Consider the following 25,040-nt stretch of genomic DNA (forward strand, 5'->3'; position numbering starts at 1 on the left):
CCACTCCAGAGAGTGCAACAGTAGGGAAAGTGTTGGATAGTGAAGGGTAAACATTACTATTCCCACTGCAGAGAGTGCAACAATAGGGCAAGTGTTGGATAGCGGAGAGGTTCAAATTACTATTCCCACTCCAGAAAGTGCATCCCTAGGGAAAGTGTTGGATAGCGGAGGAGTAAAAATTACTATTCTCGCTCCAGAGAGTGCAACAGTAGGGAAAGTGTTAGATAGTGTAGGGTTAAAAATTACTATTCCCATTTCAGAGAGTGAAACAATAGAGAAAGTGTTGGATAGGAGAGGGTTAAAATTAATATATATTTTTTTAAGTTTTAAAAAAAATGTATCAAGTACAGTACAAAAATTGTCAATAACAAAAATAAAAAATATATAAAACTTTTTAAAAACTACAAAAGATTGAATTATATTATGATGTTAAAAAATTTAAACATTTAACTACAGACATACTTTTTTTACAGATTAAAAAATAATTTACAAATAATTATATTTAATATAAATTAATTATAATCTAAAACCCTTATTATTAAACAAAAACAATACTTTTTATTTCCTACCCTATAACACCACATATTTTACTACACACATATAAATTTGTATAAAAGTACCTCAATAATTAATATAATTAATTATCAAATAAACAATAATTATTAATTATAAATAAAATTAAAACAGAAAAATTATTTTACTCACCAAACATTACTCCTATAAATTCACATTCCACACACAAAATAAAAGAAAACATTTACCATAAAAATGTATAAATTAATTCATCACTAATAATTAGCTAATATTTTTTAATTATTTAAACTTTCAATATTTTCCACCCTCTACCCCAACAAACACCACAACACACACATAACAATAATTACACATTTTCCATAAATAATTTAACATTATTAAATTGACCTGCAGCATCCTTTGCTACAACAGACCTGGGTCACTGTGCTGATCTGCCAGTACGCTGCCTGCTATCCCTCTATTACCCTATAAATAGGGCAATGCTTAATTTGAACCAGGTTGCAGGTGTGGTCCACCGACACTTATTTTTTGGGGACAGGCACTTAATTTTCTACAGCAGACTTTGTTACAGAGTAAGAGAGAGAAAAACACAAAAGAGGAAGAGAAAGAGGGAAAAACAGTTACAAAGACAGAAAGTAGGGATGAAAAAAGTGAGATAGTGAGGCAGGAGGTTTCCAACAGTGGATTAAAGAGGCATGAATTGAAGCCAAGATGGCACAGCCTTGGTATACGGTACCCTAAACTTTGATGATGCATGTCTCAAAAGTATTTTTTGCTACTAATTAAGCACTGAAAATGAGACAAACTGGGCTGACATGTTCATGCCCAATTCACGGTAGTAAGGGCAGACCCTCAGATAAGGCTCTGAAACAAGAGACAGAGAAATAGACACAGGAAAGGTGGTAGCAGCTAACAGTGAAGAAATGTATATACATCTATGACTTTAAAAAAAATTGTAAACAAGAGAAAACAATACATCATGCAGGAAGCTCATCCCTTCACCCTTTTGTACTGAATAGGAAAACAGTCTGCTGCTTAGATCAGCTCATAAAAAAGTAAATCTTTAATGGATTTTAAAACTTACAAGGATTTCTTTTCTGGAACACACCCGGCCTGGGTTAAAGAGTGGAACCCGGGTTGGCATCGGTCACATTTCTCACCCATTACACCTGGTTTACAGTGGCAGCGTCCGTAGGTGTCGCACTGAGCGCTGACAGACCCTGGGAGAGAAAGAACACTACTGGTTAAAAAAAAAAGTAAATATGGCAGATTCTATATGGCAGCTGATGAAGGTTTTTTTTTTTTAAATGAAAAAGTAATTGTGTTAACATGATGTGACATACAGTAAAATTAAGATTTTCTGTTTGAGAAGTTGTGTTTATTTTAAAACTGGACAGTGTAGTCCTCGATTTTAAAATGGTGGTTACTGTCTGCAGCCATCTTTTTAGGTCGAGCCTGGGCAGCGAGCCATGCTGTATTGGAGTACGGAATAGGAGCCCCGCCCACTCTTGTGTCATTGTCCTTCGTAAATGCTGGCTTCTGATTCGTTAATAGGCTTGTTAGGCCCTCCTTAGTACCGCCTTGTCTTCATTCGCAACCTCCCATGAGGACTAGCTCTTTTACTTCGATTGTTAAACGTTGAGTCTTTTTAGTCTGTAAGCCCTATTTTCTTTAAATTCTTTCTCCTACTCCAGGCACCACGTGCTTTCCTGCAACATTCTGCACGCCATGCGTGCCTTCACTTTCTAAGCAGCCCGGGACAATTGCAGCCGCTTCTTTGAATAGGTTTCGCGTTTATAAGAGTTCGAGCTATTAGCATCGTACATGATAATGCCTTTTATTTACGTGTTGAGTATCAAAACATATAAATTAAAGGCATTGTCATTTACAATGCCAATAGCTCAAACTCTTGCAAATGCGAGACCTATTGCATTGCAAATGCTTGTTCTGCAAGCTGTCAACGTCTTGTCCTTTCCCCACCATGCACTCAGCACACACTATTTGTAAATAATGTTTTGAAACACAATTTCACTTTTTCATGTGCAACATGATGCTTCGTACTCAAACTTCATTTTCATGCTGGGTTAGCATAGTGAATTGTTTCATGATCTCACCTATTGGGACCACCATGGTTTCTCATAAGAACTTGTCTTTTTGCCTATTCTTTTTGAGAGCCTAAAATCTGGAGACCTGGTTTATCAAATTGTTGCCTGTTTTATAAGGTTTTTTTTTTATGCCAGTGAGATCTATTAAATAGCACGATAAACATTTTACGACCTGCGCTATGTATAGCACATTATGTTTTCTAAGATTTTATCTGACCAATGTTTGTGTATGCCCAATGTGCATCAAAGCTGTACACGGCATAGCATTTTTAGCACTCTACACCCTGAGTTATGCATCGAGTAAAGTGTTAAATTCATGAGTATTGGCTAAAATGGTAATCCTTTTAGGAATAACTCACCCATGGTCTATGTGTGCGCAATGTATTTTGGAGGGGGTATTGATTAGCACTTTATAACCAGTATTAGCAGAGTCTATCAAGAAATTACATTTGATGGGTGTGCCATTGAATAATTTAATTATGTTATGTTATGTTATGTTAATAACTTTTATTAGGCGCACAGCTGCCCCAGCGAAGGGGCGTCCTGGCGCCTGATCAAGTGCCACAACACAACAGATCGAAGCTGGAAAGACAGGGGATTAGTCAGTATTAGCAAACAGATGAGTTTTAATGGTACGTCTGAAGAGAGTCAGGCTGTTCAGGGCACGAATATAGACAGGAAGAGAATTCCACAATCCTGCCGCCAGAACTCGAAATGAGCGACCGCCCATCCTACTCAGTTTAAACCTGGTCTTGGTCGCCAGATATAAAGATTCCGACCTGAGAGCCCGCGTGGGAACATAAGGGGAAACAAGACCTACAAGGGCTGGAGGAGAGGAGAGTTTCAAGATCTTAAATGTTAAACAGAGAGCCTTGAATTTAATTCTCTGTCTAACCGGCAGCCAATGAAGAGAGGTCAAGACTGCGGAGACAGAACAACGTCTCGGAAGGCCAACAATGGCCCGCGCTGCGGCATTCTGCACCCTTTGCAGCCGAGTAGCCTCCGCCTGATTCACTCCAAGCAGCAGAGCGCTCCCGTAGTCCAGCCGAGAGAGGATGGAGGCTTGGACCACCAGTTGCCGAGTAGGGGGATCGAAGAATTTGAGGACTGGTCTCAGTCCTCGCAGAATACCATAGCAGGTAGCTGCAATCTTCTTTGTGTGGCTGGTAAAGGAGAGTGTAGATTCCAGCCAAACCCCCAAGTTCTTAACTTCAGCAGCTGGGATGGGAGTCACCCCCAGTTCTGGAGGCCACCACTGATCTCCCCAGAGTTCCGCCTGCTTCCCTAAAATCAGGACCTCGGTTTTCTTGGCATTTAACTGTAAACAGTTAATGCGCATCCAATTGGCCACGGCTATAAGTCCTGCACGGAATCTGGGAGCAGTCACCTCAGGGTCCCCACTGAGTGTCACCGCCAGCTGCGTATCGTCGGCATACAATGTCATGGTTAAGCCACTCTGTCTAACGACTGCAGCCAGCGGTTTCACATATAAGTTAAACAAAGTGGGGCTCAGCGCAGAGCCCTGAGGGACTCCCAGTTCCAAAGAATGGAAAGAGGACTGACCAGGTGGAATGGCCACTTTGAAAAACCGGTCCGAGAGGAAGGAGCGAAACCATTGGAGAGCCGTCCCCTCAATTCCCACTTCCTCCAGATGCCGCACCAAAATGTCATGAGACACCGTGTCAAACGCGGCGCTCAGATCTAACAAGAGGAGCGCCGCTGTCTGCCCCGCATCCAGCACCGAACGCAGATGCTCAGTCATAAAGAGCAGAGCGGTTTCGGTGCTGTGTTGTGCTCGAAAACCATTCTGACTCTCGTCTAGAATATTATTACGAGAGAGGTGGGCAGACAGGATGGAATTCACGTGTGCCTCAGTGACCTTGGCGGTCCAGGGCAGGAGGGAGATGGGACGATAATTCTCAGGTAGCAGGGGATCAAGATTAGGCTTCTTCAGAATGGGGCTGACCACTGCTTGTTTCCAAGAGGAAGGAACCACGCCCTCAGTGAGTGAGAGATTAATCAATTCCAATATAGGCTCACGACAAAGGGGCGGTAAAAGAGTGAATAGCTCTGGCTTCAACGGATCTAAGGGAGAGCCAGATTTAATTTTGAGGCTGAGAGTGTCAAAGACCTCAACAGACATAGCAGGCAGAGAGGAAAGAGTTTCGTGGACCGTAGCCCTCACACCACAAGGCTCAACCTCGGGCGCAGATGACAAAAATCCTCTGTAGATTATCTGCACCTTCTCCACGAAAAAGGATGCCAAATTTTCACAGTGAGAGTCTGTGCAGATTTCAAGCGAGGTTGCCCGTTTTCCCATCAGGTCTTTGAGAACCTTAAAAATTAATTTAGATGGGTTAGGGCTACTAAGAAACTCAGACGCATAATATGCAGCCCGGGTTTGGCAGATTGCCCTGTGGTAGATCTTAAGCTGGGTAAAATACAACGATTTTAACGTGGAGTCAAAGGATTTCCTCCAAGCCCTCTCAGCTTGTCGACATGTTCTCTTAAGCTCAGCCAAAGTATCGTTATACCATGGACTGCGCGTTTTGGCGTGACATTTCGACCAGCGCATTGGTATAAGAGAGTCAAGGGCGGTTAGAACCCAGTTACAAAACTGCTCATATCCCTGTTCCACATTCAGCAGGTTACCCAAGGGCTGCGCCTCCAAGATCTTAACAAACTCCTCCAGTTTGAGCTTACGCCAGTTTCTTTTAAGGATCAGTCTATCCGCAGGTTTAAATTGTGGGTCGTCTAAAGGGAACGACACTTTAACCAACAGATGATCGGTCCAACCTACCACCATCGGGTCAGATGCCCTAGCCCGAACCAGAGTGGTGAAGAAGGGGTCAAGAATATGCCCTCCTATATGGGTGGGGGAGGTAACTAGTTGGTTCAGTTGCATGGCTTCAAGGTCCGCTAACAGAGAACTGATGGGTGAGGATGACGCCTGATCAAGATGTATATTTAGGTCGCCAACGATGTTAAAGTTAGCACATCTAGGAGCTAACGAACTAACCACATCAGCAAGGGCGGCCTTGAAGACAGTGTCATTCCCTGGAGGACGGTAAATAAGCAGGCCACTGAAAGTGAACTGATGACTGAAATTAACCTTAAAAGAGGCGCATGGCATGGCATGAGTGTTGGCATATAACTGTGCATGCTGCACCTAGTAGGTATTACAACAGTTCATGACACGCATTTTAATGCATAAGGTTTGCACAGTACAATAAGCACTTTACTAACTGAATGGTTTTAAAGATTTAAGTCCTTCAGGAAATAAAGCATAAGAGAAATTTCATTAGAATTGGTTCCCATGATTTCTCAATATTTATTCTGACTGATTTCATTCTTGGGTTCAGCTCCTCCTGATTGAACCTAATTTAAAATAGTTTCAATTGTTTAGCCAGGCCTAGCTTAATTTGGTTGCATGTTACACAGTATTGTCTTTTAATGTCTTTTAATGGGAATGTTTTGTTTTTAATTATCTATGCTGGAGTCCTGAAACCTTCTCCATTCAGATGAACCCCCAGACCCGAATGCAGGTGGTGCAGATCAGTGAAAGAACCAAGTGCTCTGATCATTCCCTGTATCATCAGTGGCAGCGGATGGGGTCCCCCCCAAATCCTGCACTGACAGACCTGAGGTATCATCAGCATGTGCCGTTAGTAATACCTCATCGGGCCGTCAGGTTGGGTCATCAACAGGTTGGGTCATCAATGACGCCTCAAGGGGGCCATCAGTTTGTGTCACTAATGGCAGACCTCAAGGGCCATCAGAAGTGTCACTAGTACCAGTCCACTGGGGTCATCAGCTAGTGTAACTTATGATAGATCTCAAGGGTCCTAAGATGCGTTACTAGTGACAGATCTCTGGGGTTATCCGATGTGTCACTAGTGCCAAACCTTTGTGGTCATCAGCTAGTGGCACCAATGGTAGACCTCTTGAGTTTTTAGATTGAGACATTAGAGGCACTTCACTGGAATCATAAGTTTTTGCCATCAGTGACAGTCATCTGGGGTGACTCTATTGTGACTTTAGTGACACCTCACTAGGATCAACAGACCTCTGGGGCTCCCTTCGTCCTTGTGTCAACATTAATACAGCTGGAAGTGCAGGTCGGATTGCACCTTTAAATTGCCTCGGAACCAGACCATCCTCTCAGTACAAGTGACCCACCTGTAGGGTTGCAGTTGCAGATCAGGCAAACATCTCCATCGCTCCTTCGTATGCGGTGATAGCCTTCCTTGCACATTTCGCAGTGAAGTCCGTCTGTGTTGTCTAGACAGTTTAGGCAGCGGAATCCCTGTCCAGTCCGTCTCCAGAGATCACGGTCGAAGATGCACTGAGTTGACTTCCCGTTACAGTCACACACTATAGAAGAAGAGAAGGAGAAAGAGGACAGCTGGTCAGTGGAAACCTAGAATACCAACATTAGGAACCTTAGGCAGAGGAGACTCGCATAAGAAGAAGACCTCAAAAGTAACAAATAAGTTCAGGCAGCAAAGGAATCAAAACCAATTCCAAAATACCAAGCCACAGCGGTTGTCTACACCCCACTCCGGTTCCAATAGAGATACTCCACAGCAGCAGCAGGCCTGCTAACTCACATGGTGCCACCGTGTGTCACGCAATATGAGCTCGCTCGATACGATCACCCAGTGAGGCTCTGATATCGCACAGTGGCAGGATAAACAAGCTAGAAACCACTGCAAAGAGTAGATTTCCAGCTCATTTTTTGGGGGGAAGGGTAGTTGGGTGCTTTCAAAAGCCAACGTCCATTATGGGGTGTACAAACACCCCAGGACATTGGCACCTGCCTCAGCAGGCTTGTTTTTAGGAGGTGGGGGTTTGGTGGAGGAGGGCACAGAAGTGCTTCCTAGGTAGTTCTGGGCACATGTCCCCACCCCTCCAATGCCATGCCCCCTCCTCACACAATTAATGTTTTCTTAAGGTTGCATGTCTGTAGTAGTCAATATCACACTGGAGCCATAAAACAAAAAACATGAACAGAAGAAAAACAATAGATAAATATCTCATAAAAATAATGTGACCTAATTAATGAGAGAAAACTGGAAGACTGTTGAAACTGACAGCACAAAAACACAGGCATTGGCACAGTCAATATGTCTCACCTTTTGGACCTTATGTGTGTAGCTATTCAGCACATCATCCTGGGTGCTGTGCCGCCAGGGATTGAAGAGCTATACAGTTACAAAAAGGGGTGGAGGGAGAGGGTAGTGAAGAAACAGAAGGAAGCAGAAGGGTGAAGGGAAAAGAAGCAACACAAATAGGGGAGATGGCCTGAAAACACAAGCACTCTCCTATGGCTTGGTTGAACACACTAAAAATAAAATCGCTCCAAAAACAGGAACAGTGGAAGGAGACAAGTACTTGGGCCGTGCTCTACGAAAGGGCCAAAAACAAGAAAAGGACATGATGCCCACAAGTCATGACAAATGGAATCAAAGAAAATGAGAGCGAAACTGATGCCTACTAATGCTAAGCTATGGGCATATTGTAAGCCCACTGTTTGAAAACAACATGTCTTGAAGAGACAGCGCATGTGCTGTTTAACTGAGACCTAAAAAGCGAGCCAGAGGAATGTCATAGGACAACGTCAGTAATTTAAACTTGAACATGTCTGTCCCATGTCTTGAGCAATTGTTTCACACTGCTGCAGGACCCAGTGCATTAAACATTTATTGATGAAATAAACTGTGATAGGCAAGTACCAAGTTCAAATCCCGCAAACCTGACTAATCCGTCAGAAGCCGGTAAACCTAAATCAATTCATAGCATTTAGAGACGGCTGAATCGTGGTATGAAATGCTTAACTAAAAAAGTCACTGCAGTCTAGTATGTATAGTTTTTTCCTTAAAAACATAAACCAGCTGTAGATAATACACTATTACACCACTTGTCTGACAACTGTGTTGCACATGCCGTACCAAGCTTCACACAGGAACCCTGCGAACAGACATTTCATGCATTTAGAAACGTCTAGACAGTGCAGGGAAGATGAGTCAGCAGTCCAAATGTAGTGGTGGTTGTCTTGTCTTGAAGGTGAGGGTCAAAAACATTTGACTTTCCGCTATTCCAGCAGGCAGCGCGGCACACAGGTGGCTTACAAGACAAACCCGGGGAGGAAGAGGCGAATAAACATCTGTGTGCTGCATTATCATCAGGGATGGATACTGGGGAAGCACACAAGTTGAAATGCAAGTTAAAAAATATGATGCGGTCCTGTTCGAGTTTAAGTAAGCCCGCCTTGGTGAAATCTACCCACCAGCAGCAATTCACTGCACATGGTCCACCAGGATCTTCCGGCTACTGACATCAATTGAACCTCTATAGGGCATCATAGCCAATAAAACGTGGGTAACATTTTTAAGCCTATGTTATACTTTGATACAACAGTGCCAAGTCCCCGCGTCCTATGGTCAACTCACAATAACTCATGGCAGCCAGTCCCATAACGTGAGTTCCTGCGACCAACCCAAACTTACTATAGTTTCTCCGCAACTAATATTGTATAGCTTCACCTGATTGGTTGTGTGCACTGGGCATCCAAATTCTGCACCGTTACTTGTACATGGCTTGAAGACGTTTTTGGGGAAAAGACTTGCATTGAAGTGTCTTAGGGCCATATGTATCAAGATACCCATTTGCGATTCTCAAATAGCGATTTTTAAGAAATCGCTATTTGAGAATCGCAAATGGGTATGTATGTACAAAATCACATTTTTTTGTGATTTCTTAAAATTCCTTAAATGCAATTTGCAAATTGCGAATCGCAATTAAGGAATACTTTCCCATTCATTTCTATGGGCCAGGAAGCCGGTAGGAATGAATGGGAAGTTATTCGCAATTTGCGATTCGCAATTTGCTAATCGCAAATTGAGAATTATTTCAAGGGTGCAGGGGTGTCCTAAGGACACCCTGTTGCACCCCTGAAATATGCATGGGTGCACATGTGGCGCAAATACATGCCCTAAGGGCATATATGTGCGTCACATGGCACTTTGAAAAATGCAAAAATGTGCATTTTTCCAGGAATTCGCAACTTACCACCAACTTAGTTGGTGGTAATTTGCGACTCCTTAAGGACATTTTGCAAATTTTTTTTGCTAAATACATTGCATTTAAGGAATCGCAAAATTTGCGATTCCTTAAATGCAATTGCAAAATAAGGAATCACAAATGTTGCGATTCCTTATTTTGCACCAGATTTTGCTTAATACATACCATTTAGCAAATTCGCATAGGCCGAAATTCTTCGAATTTTGGCCTTTGCGAATGCGAATTTGCTTGATACATATGGCCCTATATGTGCAACTGATATTGGTGTCAAATAGAAAAACAAGTGAGCGATAGGGTTTCATGTCCCTCAGCAATCGGTACAGGAAACAAGTGGTCCTAGACAGTATTTTCAGTGATCAATAAATGAAAACGCTATATTAAATCATCATATGTGGTTAGAACCTGCAGGATAAAGTGAGAGAGAACAGGCCAAATGCATTCATAAACATAAACATAAAACAGTACCCACTGATAAATTTCAGGCCAAACGCGCACAGTATTAGCTTAATAGCAGTTTATTCTGTGTGAATGCAAAAATGCAGCTCCCAGTTAGATTACGGGAGGAGGATTTTTTTGGTTACTGCCAAGTGGTGAGTGAAAAAGTGCAAAGAGTAGTGCTCGTGTGAAGGGCAAAAGGGGGTAGAGAGAAAAAAGACAAGATTAACGATTCCGATTCTTTATCGTGCCAAGGTTGACTATCTTTAGCAGTGAGGAAAGCCTGCCCCTGACGTCATTTAGGACATAGTTACTACTTCATCTATCACAGTGATGTGTTCATCTGTGATGGTTTTCAAAAGGGCGGGGAGGGACAGGAGGGTGCAGGCCCCAAGGTAAGGCGTTGTCGTCGATGTTTCGACCCAGACGCAACGGGGGTAGTTTTACTCCTCAGCTATGGGTGTATTTCATGTCCATGGCACACCACTAAATGGTTGGCCACCGTTCTGCTGGGGGCTCTCCATGCTTTAGGGCAACTGATTTTCGGTTTCTGAAAACAAGCTCCCGCTTTGGGAGCCAGCCTTCAGAAAACACAATACTTTGCAAAGGATGTACATCAAACACGATGACTACTCAACAATTAATCAATGCCTTGAGTGGAGCCACCACTGCAATGGCTCCAATGAAGGCACAGAGCCCCCTGTCGGCTTGGTGGGCTTCTCTAAATATAGCAGGCAGTCTCCCCCAGGGGAGCAGAGACAACAGCCTCCATTGACTTCATGGGCTGACCGCCAGGCTCTTACTGAGCCCCTTAATCCATTCCCAAGAGGTATTTCATGTAGAGATACTGGGTTCAGCTACACCTTGAGTAGTACGTACTGGGTTTGGGGTAATGGCCACAAGGAGTGGCCAAAGGCCACCATATTTTTTCTGTTCTTGATAGCCATTGCCACAGGTTGTTCCCAGTGGCCAATGAGGGCAGGGATACTAAAAGCAAGGTGCGGCCAAAGACCAACACCCGTGCCTGAGGGCCTCTGGGCAAAGCCATGAGCTGTATGTGAGGCAAGGGATGAAGGCAAATTACATTCTCCTCTTATGGATAATTGTGTAACTGTAAGACCCTTCCAAAGCATGTATCATGACTGTATATATGACAACTCAGATGAAGACAATATCACAGATGAAATCATCAGTTACATCATAGGTGGCATCACATGTGACTTCACCATTGGCATTATCTGTGACATTGAAGAAGATGCAAATGGCTGCACTCTTTCAAACATGTTTGCTAATGGGAAATGTAGCACTTGCCTTTAAATATTCTCAGCATGGACATCTGGATGGTGTCTGTGTTACTGAAGCCTTGTAACTGTATTCCATGTCTGTGAAAACATCCATGAATCACAGGTGCACCTTTCACAGCCTTGCTCTTCTGTACATTTAGTATCTTCAAGGGCAGTGGTTCTTAATCTTTTGACATCTGTGGACCTACATTTAAACATTACTGGAGCTTGGGAACCCTCACCGAATCATTACTGGAAGACGAGGACCCCCACTGAGTCATTACTGGAAGCCGGGGAACCCCACTTAGTCATTACTGGAAGCCAGGGACCCCCACTTTGTCATTACTGGAAGACGAGGACCCCCACTGAGTCATTACTGGAAGCCGGGGAACCCCACTTCGTCATTACTGGAAGCAAGGGACCCGCACTGTGTCATTACTGGAAGCCGGGGATCCCAGTTAAATGAGTTTCGATGATTCGAACTAATCGTCCATTCTATATTCTATGTGACGCGCTTGCACTACTCCCACAAATCAATCTGAAGATGCTATCTTCATTTTTAGTCTCCAAGATCAACTTCCTTCACATTTACAGACTATTTAAACATTTTCAATTGTACATGTTGCTTCTTTATTCATATATATTTTAACATTATGATTACAAAACAAAACTGACGCCCTGTCACTGAAACTGGTCAGTAAATTCGTAACTTGAACCCCTCTACAAACTGCTCATGATCACACAATGATTTCTTAAAAGATACTATTGATAACATCTTTGATGACATCTCATTGCACATCACTGATGAGATCACATATGACATCACCAATGACATAATCAGTATTCTCCTTCATGCTGCTCACCACAACAACAGTTCCGGGTCAACACCTGTGCTGTGACCTTCCTCCCAGCAGTGCTCTTAGCTCTTCAGACACGCTGCCTCCCGAGCTGTATCCCACGCGGTGGCCGGTGGTGCGACCAGGCAGCACTGCCGCACCATGATGATTTGCCGCAAAGTAGCACAGCACCTCCTACAAGTTAACTCGCAGCAGGATGTAAAGTCCGGTCAGGTCCCTCCCCACGGCACCTAAGTCAGTTTATCTGCTACTAGTAGCTCAGCCAGCCGAGTGAGCTGGCAGCTGCCACTGCAGTTTAACTCCGTTTTAGGCAGCACTAATGGCTTGAGTGACAGCTGAAGGGCTATGCCTATAATGCGTGACAATGCATTTCAGTGCGGTGATGCGGAGCACCACACTGAAATGCTTTAGCCTAACTGATGCGTAGTACTTGGCAGGACTGCCAGTGTTTTGGGCCCCTTTTGTATGAGCCCTCTACCAGCTGTCCCCTGTCTATGACACTGTGCTTGTTACAAGTCACAGCAGCACCCTGGCAGTGCTGTGGCGATTCTGCCAGCAAGGCCCTCTCGGGGCTGTAGGCCTCGTGTAGTGTCATCTTCCTCCCAGCAGCGCCACAAACCCACAGCAGTCTGTTACTGAGTCAGCATCCCTGGGCTGAGGCCCAGTTGCTCAGCAGCCACCCTCTCTCCGAGTCCTCAGCAGGTCGGTGTGATCCGCAGCCTCCAACCAAACCCACAGGTTCTAACACGACCATGAAATTCCTCGTCCCATCACTTTACATGATCTCATTGACTGAGGCCCGCCCTCCCTGCGTCAGCGTCTGTCAGCTACAAAACATTCTCAGGGGCACGTTTTACTAAATTATAGCGCGACGCAGCACACCAACTGTGCTGTGCACGCGGGGGGAGAAAACCATCAGCCATATTTATTAAGAAGCATTGGCAAAGTCCGGCGAAGGCAGCCTTCCTCCTGCTTTTGCAGATACTTATTTTTTGTGATATATTTGGAAGTCTTTATTAGAAATAGAAAGGGTTGATAAGGTATGTAAATACAGAGGGTTGCAAAGATGGATGCTTTGAAACCAAACTAAATAGGTTTACAAGTATAACCGTAGTCCTCAGTTAAAGCAGATGCTGGCATGAAAGGCGGGAGTCCGGTGATAAATGTACTTTATTGCTCACATACTAAAAAGGTAACAACTTCGAAAAGAACAGTTTGAAATGGACACAATCTGGCAAAGGAGTAGCCAGAAAAACAATTTACCTCCCCGCTTTAAACCGTGCCCCAACTAAACCACTGAGCAAGTGGGTAAAGGACGTGACCCAGACATTTGGGAGATTGGTCACTAAGGGAATGCTGAAAATCTTAAATTTCCGTCCTTTTTTCTATCCTTCTTTCAATATTTCGTCCTTTTTTTCTCTGATTCTTCTTACTGTTTTCCTTGTTCTCTCACCCCATCCTTCTTGCTTTTCTACTTTCTTTCTACGGTTTCTCTACATACATCTTACCTTCTCTCCATCTTTCTCTTTATCCTTACTTCCTTCTCTCCACCCTTCTGTCTTCGTCTTGTATTACTTTTTCATCCGTCATCCATCCTTCCTTCTCACATCTAGACTTCCTTCCTTCAATGATTCTTTTTCTCTATCTATTCGCCCTTCTCCCCATTCAGCCAAGATGATGCTTCACTTCATCTTGCTCTCCTGCCATCTCTGCATTCATTCATTCATCCATCCTCTCTCCGTCCTTCCCGCCATTCATTCTCTCCATCCGCCACGCCATCCATCCCTGCATTCACCCATACATTCTCTCCCCATTCTTCTCTGTCGCTCCTGGCCACCCCTCTCTCCTTTACACTCTAAGAGAACGTATTTATGAACTTCTTTTAGACTGGAGTCTCCAATCAAAGTCAAAGGAGCCACCAAAACCTTAAATGTTTCATGTTATACAGAACTGCACAGTGAAACTCTTCCCTGCTCAAGCTGCTATATTGAGATGTTAATGACACCCCTGCATTCTGGGATGCTGTGAAATAGCAGCAGTCAGACAAAGGCCACTCAAAAAGGAATTTACAACAGCATGAAGAGCAGACCCTAACTGGGAGCTCGAATGTTCAACAATAGACAAATGGATGAAGAGAGCTGGCTAAAAGCCTCTAAAGTAAATATACTATACATACAATTTTAGTAAAATCAAAAGGTCTTGGCTAATGGCAGACCTAAGAATGGCCTGTTGCTGCTCACTAAGGCTGCGCTGGTGCACAAACAAGCTGTACAGCACCACACACAACCTTTGCACCATAGTGCAGAGGTCTGTGTAGGCTGTATAGCATAGGATTTGTACGAGAATGACACTCTTCCAGTACAAAATTCTATGTGTAGACACATTCAAAACATTCCACACTTTGTCTATGTGCTCTACCGTGCAATGCGGACAAGGGTGTTTCAGCTGCTCTGATCCTACTTGATTTGAGTGCAGCGTTTGGTATAGTATTTCATAGACTATTGCTTTAAAGACTGAAATATATAGGTATTCATGGCTGGGCCTGGCTTAGCTCATTCTTAAAGGACCTCTCCTGTCAGGTCTTTACCAGATCCCACAAGTCCAATCCTTCTGCCTTGACTTCTCACGTACCACAGGGCTCAGCTCTCAGTCCAACACTATCCAATATTTATGTTTGACCACTGGCGAACATGTGGGTAGAGATGCAATGTCCTCCTGGCAGTAAGGCCAGTTTCTATTTGAGCCTAAAAGACAAGCTTCGAAGGCAAAGCCAGATTTGAAGAGCAAATGGCATTCACACACAAGAGTAGATGCTTTTTTCTTTTAAGACAGGCTGGCATCTATGAAAGAGAGGAAGAAGCCATTGTGAAGACATTTTTTATGTGGGTGTAGCCCCCAGGTAACCACACCTCCAGGATGGGCTAAGGAGCTCCACATACCAAGAGAAGGGTTCTGCATGTTCAGAGTGGGCAGAATGCTGCATTCTTTGCTAGCCAGAGGCCAGAAATTTCCCATGAAGTTCTCACTTGGTGGGAGGAGACCAAGTAACCCATTTGCTAGGACCACCACATCTCGATGGCAAGAAATGGGTATAAAAGTGGCACCCTGGGTACCCAGACCTCAGATCACATCTGTACCAGGAAGAGATCCAAAGAAGGGCTTCCCTACAGTAGACCCAGCAAAGAGCGGCTGCACCAAAGACTAAACTGCACCTGCTGCTTCTTGGGCTAGGAAAGAGAGATCTGTGCCTGTGGTGCCCCGCTCAAGGAAAAGTTATCTCAATCCCAGGCAGAAGTGACTTCAAGAGTGAGTTGGCTGACTCCCTATTACAGCCACTGATCCACAAAAGCTGAGAAGCCTGTTCCTTTGAGAGTCCAGCATCATGAAACCGGATTCCCGCTGGAAGCTGAGGTGCAGTCTGAGTGACTGAGCCATGTCCCTCAAACGTTTTACTCAAGTCTGCTGGTCCTGGGAGAGTTATCAGAGTGCAGTTTGGTAGCTCAGCACAAACGTTACTGCAAGTTGAACTACTGATTTTGCTGTAACCGGAGACCGGTAGAGTAGTGATAATTGGTGTTGTGCTGTGGTTCACATGGACCTTGTGGGACATCGACCTCTGAGGCCAAAGTCACCGCTCTGCATTCATGGACCAAGGGAAAGCCATAATAAGACCCCTGACACCAGCTTACTCCTGAGCATCCTTGAGCATCTTCAACATCCTGTATCCTTTGCATCAGGAACACTCCATTAATTCCTATGACAGTTCGCCCATAGACTCTGGAACTGTACGTGAGACTGCTTTTCTTGTGAGATAATTGTTCAACTGGACCCTTTGGTCCCTGTGACTGGCCGCCTGCCGAAGTTGGCTGCCACAAGTGTACTCTTATAGCTGTGTTTCTGTTGCGGTAGATTACAATGATTTTTTGCGCTAAGTGAAAAGCTGTGATTTATTGTGTCTTTTGAAATTAATATCTTCGAAACACTCTGCGGGATGTTTATCATTGAGTTGTCAAATTAAAAATAAAAATACAGCCTATTTTTATAAATTGTGTCAGATTTGTATTCTGTTGCGTTTTCTTCTTATTCAACTGACTTGATACTTCTTAATGTTTTGCACTTGTTCTTTTGATAAAGCCTGACAGCTCTGAGTTACAGCTACCCAGGACTGAGCTAGGTATGGCTTGAAAAAGCAGAGCCTTTACCTAAAGGTCATTGCTACTACTTTGGTAGCTTTTTAACCCCCACCGTAGCACACCTATGTGCACTGATGTCTTTTATGTGGCATAAACTGTAACCCAGAGCAGGGTTCTCTGGTCTGGAGAGGCATATAAAGTGCACCATCCTTACAATGCATGACTATTATTAGCTCATAGGACTGTCTAGGCAATGCAGGCCTTTTTTCTCACCCCTAGATGGGAGCTAATAAACTAGCAGCTTTAGGGTTTGACACAAAAAGCATAACCCCTCCCACTGTCTATGAGGAGAATAGAATACTAAGAGGAAGCACTTGAGCTTCCAGCGGTCTGTGCTAAAATGGAGAGGGTCACCAAGAGGTGTTTTACAGGCCCTTCATCCTGAAATAGACACCCATTTACAAAGCTAATAGGTCTTTGCTTTTGGCTTTCCCAATGCTTTTTTCAGTTCAGCATTGGCAAAAAAAAGGGCAGTGTTTATGCGGAATAGCATTAGAAACAAGCATTGGCATTACCAATAGGTCTCGCCTTTGGGACCATATAAGTGTTTAGCCATGCAACACCTGATGTTGTTGCACCAAGGGTATTGTGCTGGATAACTAAACACTTATAAGGTCCAAAAGGCGAGACCTATTGGCTATGCCAATGCTTGTTAATCATGCTTCCTAAAAGAACTCTCCATCCGGAAATGTAATAAGACTATGTTTAGCCAGCGGTAGGAGATGGCCCAGAAACGAACAGTAATATCAGCTCATTTCAGCATGTATTCTTTCATTCATTATTTCCTCTCCTGTCTCCAAGAGGTAGATTCAATGTCTGTGTAAGGACCCCCTGTCTGTAATGTGTGAATTTCTAGCACCTCTGCTCGGAGCACTGCTGCTTCTGGCTACTGGGGTCAAGCCTGCTGTAACGTACTGTTTTGTGGCCTTTCTCCGTTGTAACGTAACTGGTTCTATTGTACAGCGCTCTGACACCTTCGGGTAAAGACGCGCTATAAAAATGCATTAAATAAATAAATAAATAAAATTCACCCCCATGGCAATTCATACGTATTCACTGTGAAGTTCAGCCAGGTGCAGAAGCGCTGCTTGTGGCAGGCTCAGGGTTGGTTGGCTCATAAAGGCTACACTGTAACAGGATTCACAGCCGGGGCAATGCATTAATATGCACTGTGACGTGCCATCTCGGGACGGAGGTAGTCACTCTTGAAAATGGCTAATGGCTGAACAATAATATCAGCTCATTTCTGCATGCATTCTTTCATTAATTATTTCCTCTCCTGCCTCCAAGAGGTAGATTCAATGTCTGTGTAAGGACCCCCCGTCTGTAATGTGTGTATTATGTCTTCAAGAGGTAGATTCATTGTCTGTGTAAGGACCCCCCGTCTGTAATGTGTGCATTTCTAGCACCTCTGCTCGGAGCGCTGCTGCTTCAGCCTACTGGGGCCAAGCCTGCTGTAACATTCTATTTTGTAGCATTTCTCTGTTGTAACGTAACTGGTTCTATTGTACAGCGCTCTGACACCTTCGGGTAAAGTCAGCGCTCTATAAAAATGCATTAAATAAATAAAATGTAACCCCGCTGCAATTCATACATATTCACTGTGAAGTTCAGCCAGGTGCAGAAGCGCTGCTTGTGGCAGGCTCAGGGATGGTTGGCTCATAAAGGCTACACTGTAACATGACTCCCAGCTGGGGCAATGCATTCATATGCACTGTGACGTGCCGTCTCGGGACGGAGGAAGTCACTCTTGAAAATGGCCAATGGCTATTGCCGAGAGAAACAACCAGTAGAGGACTTCTCACTCTGCGTCACTTGCTCGCGCATTGGCAGGTCAGCCCTTGGCTCGAGCGGGCTGCGCGGCAGACTTGAAGTTTGTCAGGCGAGCACGCTTGCCCGTAGCGCGTCTGTTGACTCAGTGAGGCTGCATTGTGTGGCACTCAAGTCTGTGGACCTCAACCTGGATGCAGACAGAAAGAGAGTGCCAAGGAGGCGGCAGAGCGACCTCAGGTAAGGCGCGAAAAGGACGCAAATATTTCAATTTTTGGCTGAGCCGTTTTTTTTTTTAACCCATCTGAGTAATGGCGATTGCTTCACTTATACACGGTGCCCGTTATCATAAAGGCAACAGTCACTGTATGGACATCTGCAGTAGGGACACGCAGCATTTCCCTTGATAATTGCCAATGCATGGCCCCGCTTGCTCCCACAAGGGAATCGCCAAACGGGCACGCGTTGCCATTCAAAGCAATGCAACAAGTACGTTTTTGCCTCAAAAAGGGAATCAATGGCTAAAGTTCTCTTTCCTTCGCAGCGCATGTGCGCTGCGTAGGTGAGTCCTAAAAAGACTTAGTGCAATGGTTTAAGCATGCCCATACAACATTACATGTGTGCACACATGCGTTCTGACACAGCGGTGGCTATTTTGTTCTTGTAAATGTACATTATAGCAGACTACCATCGCAAAATAGTAAATTAAAAACTCTAAAAAGCATGGAAAAGTGCATAATTTAGCAAGGATTGGCCCGGCAACACATTGCAGCTATTGGCCCCTCTAAACAAGAGGAAAAACAGAGGAGAATGGGTGGAAAGGTGGTGTTTAAAAAAAAAAAGCTAAATGTGACAGGGAGGGTTGGGATAAGCCAAAGACTTGCTTTAAGAGAGTGGCGAGCTACACGGATAGAGCAGGGTGAGGTTTTTGGGAGGGAAGAAGCACACAAGAGAGAGCAAGAAAGCACATAAACTCATAAGGAGCGTTTCACAAAAGAGGAAAAATAGTCCCCTATATTTGAGCAGTGGAAGGACATAAGTCTGTGAATCAAAAGCGTGTTAAAGGGCTAATGCCCCATTGGAAGGAAAAACGAAAGAATAGGATGACAAGCAAATAAAGCCACAGTTAAACCAACCAATGGTAAGCAATGGGCAGGCCCAAAGCCCGCTTTATGTTTTTGGCTTTCGCCCGCAGACAGCTAGAATCTGTCTGGTAGGCGAGAACTAAAATGTTTTCAGTTCCAAAAGACCAGCAGGGGCTGTTAAGGGACACTTAGCTGAGCTAAGTGAAACTTCAAGAGCATCCTTGATAAGTGGTATAGTAAAACAATTTACAGCACTGTAAAACGGTCTAACCACAGAAGGAGGAAGCTTTATCAACACACAATTAACCATTTGCACGCATAACTGGGTTTATGATTGACTCACACCTTGACTTGAGGGCTGCCAAAAAGCTGATTGAAGGTCAGAGTGAAAGACTCAGTTGTGTCTTTCAAATCCTCAAATCTCTGATATGAGGTCTGAGTTTTACCTTTTCATTTCTATGGGCATCTGGCCTTGAGCCTGCATTTGAAGCAGTAGAAGAGGCATACAGCACTTATATGGAAGCAAACTGAGGGAATGGCCGAAGCTTTTATCAAAACTTTGAACATCAATGATCTTAATCTCCAATTCACTGCCGTAGTCAATAAGATATCTATTGATTTACTGGATGTGCATGTTTATATAGAAAACAATCAAATAGAGACGACTTTGCACAGGACAAGTACGGCTGGGAACTTGAAGCTTCATGCGTCGAGTTTCCATCCCACTCATTTGAAAAGAAGTATCCCCTATGGGGAATTCTTAAGGCTACGTAGAATCTGAAGCACTGAAACAGCATTTGAGAAATGTATAAATGAAAGCAGGCTCAGATTCCTAGCAAGGGGTTATAATAACAAGACCATGGATTCAGCTTTGACCAAGGTTAGAACAAAGTCCCGGGAAGATCTGTTGACCACCAATAAGACCCCATTCAATAAAAGAAAGACCATCCACTCCAATAATGATGAAGAAAATACCAAAATAAGATTCATAACTACATATAGCAGTCAACATAAGAAAATTAGGACCATAATTAACAAGCATTGGCCTATTGTCCAAACTGATACGATATTAAATCAACTATTCCCAAGTCCAAATCAATGCACAATGCCCTGGTCAGGCCAGCCCAGAGTTGATTACCAATGCAATCCAGCCGAGCTCTATGCGGCTAGCACCTCGCAATGAATTTATCAAGTGCAGTACTTGCAGAGCGTGCAAGTTAGGGGCCAACACATCCCAATATACAACGGTGTCTGGCCCCACATCCAACAAACTGAGAGCCAGGTACAATTGTTGCACTGAATTTGCCGTCTACGTATTGAGCTGCACATGCGGACTTCAATATGTAGGCAGCACCAAACTGCAGGTTAATGTGCGTATTCTGCAGCATCTCAGAGCCAATGTCAACTCTGACATGACCTATCCAGTGGCCAGACAGTTTAAGGCAGTGCATCATAACAAGTTTGAAGATTTAAAATATTTTGTCATAGCTGCGGTTCCACCAATGAGAAGGGGAGGGAATAGAGAGAGAATCTTAAGACAGTTGGAGGCCAAATTTATATTGGAATTAGACACTCGTACACCAAATTGACTTAATAACGGGGAAGAACTGTATAACTTTTCGTGAGGATTTTTTTTACAGATTTTTATAAATATTTATGATTATTTATGGGTATTTATGGAACTAATAATGTACGGTTTTAAACATAATTTTATAACACCATATTTAACATATTTTTTAACTTCTTTTTAATTACCCCCAATAGACAACAAGTGTCTCAATTTCAATGTGTTTTATCATTCTGATTGTGGTCCTGCACAATCAGGTGTGATGGCACACACCATCAACATCATAATATGGTTGCTCATTTAGTTATATGTCCGACTGAGCCAATGAAACAGTGAGGTTTGAGTTATTGATTGTACATTGTATTACTGAAAGCCATATGACAGGAATACACGGCCAATTATGCAACCGCCCGCTTTCTCCTAACATTTATATTTAATTGTATGTTCTTGTTTTTTGCACAGTTTACTTTAAATGCACTTTATAGCACTTTATATATTTGCTTTTTGTGCCATCGCAACATAAGTAATGGCTATGAATTAATTTCAATATGGGTCCATTAGTTAAAAAAAATTGAGGATTGAATTGTTTACATCTTCGCGGTTGAATCAAAAATAAGAGGGAATCCTAATGAGTCAGACAGTCGAACAGTGAATTTTAGAATTTTACAGAAATTATTGATGTGGTCTTTTTCTAGTATATAGATATGTTCTTATATTAAATAATAGATATCTTAGATGTCAGATAGATAGAACCTGAGGATCAGGTCATATTATGATATGGCATCTTTTAAAATATGGATTAAGAGCATATTAAAGATCGGGATTTATGTCACTTAGACATGATATATCCCATAACCACACACAAGTATCAGGGCATGACCAAACGATTCCCATGTTAATTGATTGAAACTTTCGAATATGTATCCGAACGAGAAATTAACAGTATCCCAAAAAATGTGAAATTGCACTTTGCACTTTATATTTTACAATGTATTAATCCTTGAATTATTGTATATTTTAATAGTCCTTGCTGCTATGTATTTATGAATGAATTACAAGAAATTATGATGACCCAAGCACTGATGGAATGTATAATAGTATTTTTATTATTTTCACTAATCACGTGACGTAGTGTATGGTGAAGGTGTTTAAAAGCAATGAGGGACTCAGGTCTCGTCATCTGATCAAGCCCACTGGATGGGCGAAACGCGTCGTCTACCATGCTGAGCGTCAGCTAATAAAGAAGAAAATTTGGACTTACCAGGTGTCCGTGTCCCGCTTTTCGACTTGCAGCAGTAGTGGGAATTTTGGTGAAACATATTATATATATATATATATATTTAAGAACTCTTCATTAACCCTAACATCACGACTATAATGAAGGGAAGAGAAAAAACAAAAGAAAAAGAAAATAAAGAAGAGAAAAAAAGCACATGAAAATGGCCGAAAGAATGACAAATCGTGCACAAAGGGCAAATCAACTATTGGATGACAATATGGTGACGCAGGTTCCTCATAGCTCAACCAGCTCAGCAACATCTTCAGAAACCCAAAAGAGATCAATACAGAGCATTATTAAAGAGTTACAACAAGCCAAAATCGTGGAGGTCAATAAGTGGTGGGAAAAAACAACCCTTGAGAAGTATATTGAATTTAAAAGAGTTCCAAGGGGCTTGAGAATTTTAATTATGCCTACACTAAATGATCTAGGCATGGATTTGATCAAACAATGGCAGATGGATACTAATGAATGCTCGTTAAAATTGATGAAGACATTAATAATACATGCTGAGCGGAAGCTAGAGGTAATCTTGGAGAAAATTCAAGAACTTGAAAAAGAGCTGGATAAATATCCCGAGAATGAGGAGAAAAAAGAACTAGTGGAGACCATGGAGAAAAAAATTGCTAAACACGAAGCGGATGTGGAAAAAAGAAAAGCGAGTAAATTCAACCGAGATCGCATAGATTATGCCAATGGGAGGATATACACCTTCGCAAGGAAGTATGACTCACTAAGAAACAGAGCAGCTATGGATAGATGCATCAGTCATGACAATCAGGGTGTCTATGAAAGTTCTGATCCGAGTTCAACAGATGAAGAATCAGACCTGGCGAAGTTGGATTTTCGTGGGGAAATGAGGCTAGCCCAAATGGAGACGCGACAACGAGGAAGAGCACGAGGGACCACATGGGGAAGAGGGAGGGAATCAAATCCCCCGCCACCAGACGCAGCAAAAGAAGGAACAAGGCCCAAAAGAGGAGAAGAAAAGAAAAAACAAAAATAAAAAAGATGGCACAAAACGAAGACTTGGTTATAAATTTGTCAAGCATAATCCTGAATAAAGACCACATCAGCCTCCTTAATAAAGGACTTTCCTTTTGCCCCAACACTAAAATGGGCAGCCCCAATTTTCGGATCGATCTATATAAATTTTGTCGTAAGGCTAAATTAAAGAAACATTTTGAAGAGAGACCGCCCAACAAATCCAACTCACGTTCATTACCAACTGAAACATCGCTGCTGACACGAAAGGAATTACCTGCCCTGAGGGTAATGTCAAATTTGGATAGTGAAATAACAGGAAGTAATTCCTTTGAGTCTACAACCAAAGAAACTGATCTTGACATCTGCAAACGGGAAGGCATCATGACTAACAAGGGTGGAGAAAGTGGACTTAAGACACAATCAAAATTTTGTCCCCAATTACCACCTGGTAACAAAATAGATCTTTTCCATGAAATTGTTGTAGAGGAAATGAACCAACTTACCAAACAAAAGAAAAAATATGAAAAACCATCATGGAATCTCACAAAAGGAGAACAAAGGGCCTTGAAAGAACTGAGAGACAACCAAAAAGTCACTATAAAGGCCGCAGATAAAGGCGGAAATATTGTCATGCAAGATCGAGAGCAATATATTACAGAGGCTTACCGCCAATTGAATAATCAAGATCACTATACTAAGTTAGGAGCAATCCAACTGAACGATGGACTAAAGAATATCATTCGCTACTTCTGAATTGGAAAGATAAAGGACTTATAAATTTTGAGGAATTCATGTATTGGAAGGTAGAGAACCCTATCACAGCAACGATATACTTTCTGCCGAAAGTACATAAGTCTCTTACCTGTCCACCTGGCAGACTCATAGTTAGTTCAATGGGTTCGCTACTCGAGAAAACTTCACATTTCATTGATGTGTTCCTGATGGAGTACGTGAAATCTCTTCCGTCCTATCTAAAGGACACAACAGCTTTCCTAAACAAATTAAAAAATCTTACCTGGAATGAGAATCTTACCATGGTTACAATAGATGTAAACTCATTGTATACGTCCATTCAACATCAAAATGGACTCTTAGCTGTGAGGAAATTCTTGGATTTTCGGTCACTTAGCTTCCTCGAACACTCAGATATGCTGCTGGACATGTTGAATTATTGTTTAACCCACAATGTTTTTCTCTTCAATGGGGATATTTACCTTCAAAGGCAGGGCACTGCCATGGGAACATCTGTAGCTCCAACATACGCAAATCTTTTTATGGCAGTATGGGAGGAAAACATACTAAGAGGCAAATATGAGTCCAGTATACGAACCTGGATAAGGTACATTGAGGACTTGTTTGTCTTGTGGGAAGGAGATCAAAACCATCTATCAGAATTTTTAGAGGATCTAGACCACAATGACTTGAACTTAACATTCACATCATCCTGCAGCAAAACCAGAGTGTTCTACTTAGATGTGGAAGTATTTGTCAAAAACCAACGATTCTGCACAAAAATACATAGGAAACCCACTGCCACCAACAGTGTTCTTCATGCTAGTAGCGGACATCCGGACCATCTAAAGTGGAGCATCCCGTATGGAGAGATGCTCCGCGTAAAAAGAAACTGCTCAGAACCAAAGGATATAGAAGAAACTATTGAAGACACTGGTCTCAGATTTCTGGCAAGGGGATATCCTATGGAGGTCATTGAACAAGCTAAGACAAAAATTCAGGAAAGACCACGATCCACACTATTGGAATCAATGGAGAAGGTGGAAAATGAAGAAACAACTCGCATCATCATGGATTTTAACGTAGAACACCAAAGTCTTAAAAAAATAATAAAGAAAAATTGGAAAATC

General features: G+C 42.9%; 1 protein-coding gene across 1 annotated transcript in view; it reads right to left on the bottom strand.

The window, feature by feature from the left end:
* The window catches only part of LAMC2 (laminin subunit gamma 2), a 107,867-nt gene that overhangs the window by 63,329 nt on the left and 19,498 nt on the right, over window positions 1–25,040 (bottom strand). Inside the window, exons 2-3 of the mRNA XM_078643168.1 lie at window positions 6,819–7,013; window positions 1,619–1,754 (exon numbers count right to left, since the gene is read on the bottom strand). Coding sequence (XP_078499294.1) covers window positions 1,619–1,754; window positions 6,819–7,013 — 331 coding nt within the window. The remainder of the gene's footprint in view (window positions 1–1,618; window positions 1,755–6,818; window positions 7,014–25,040) is intronic.

Source organism: Lissotriton helveticus, chromosome 1_1 (assembly GCF_964261635.1).
Source record: "Lissotriton helveticus chromosome 1_1, aLisHel1.1, whole genome shotgun sequence".
Taxonomy (NCBI): Eukaryota; Metazoa; Chordata; class Amphibia; order Caudata; family Salamandridae; genus Lissotriton; species Lissotriton helveticus.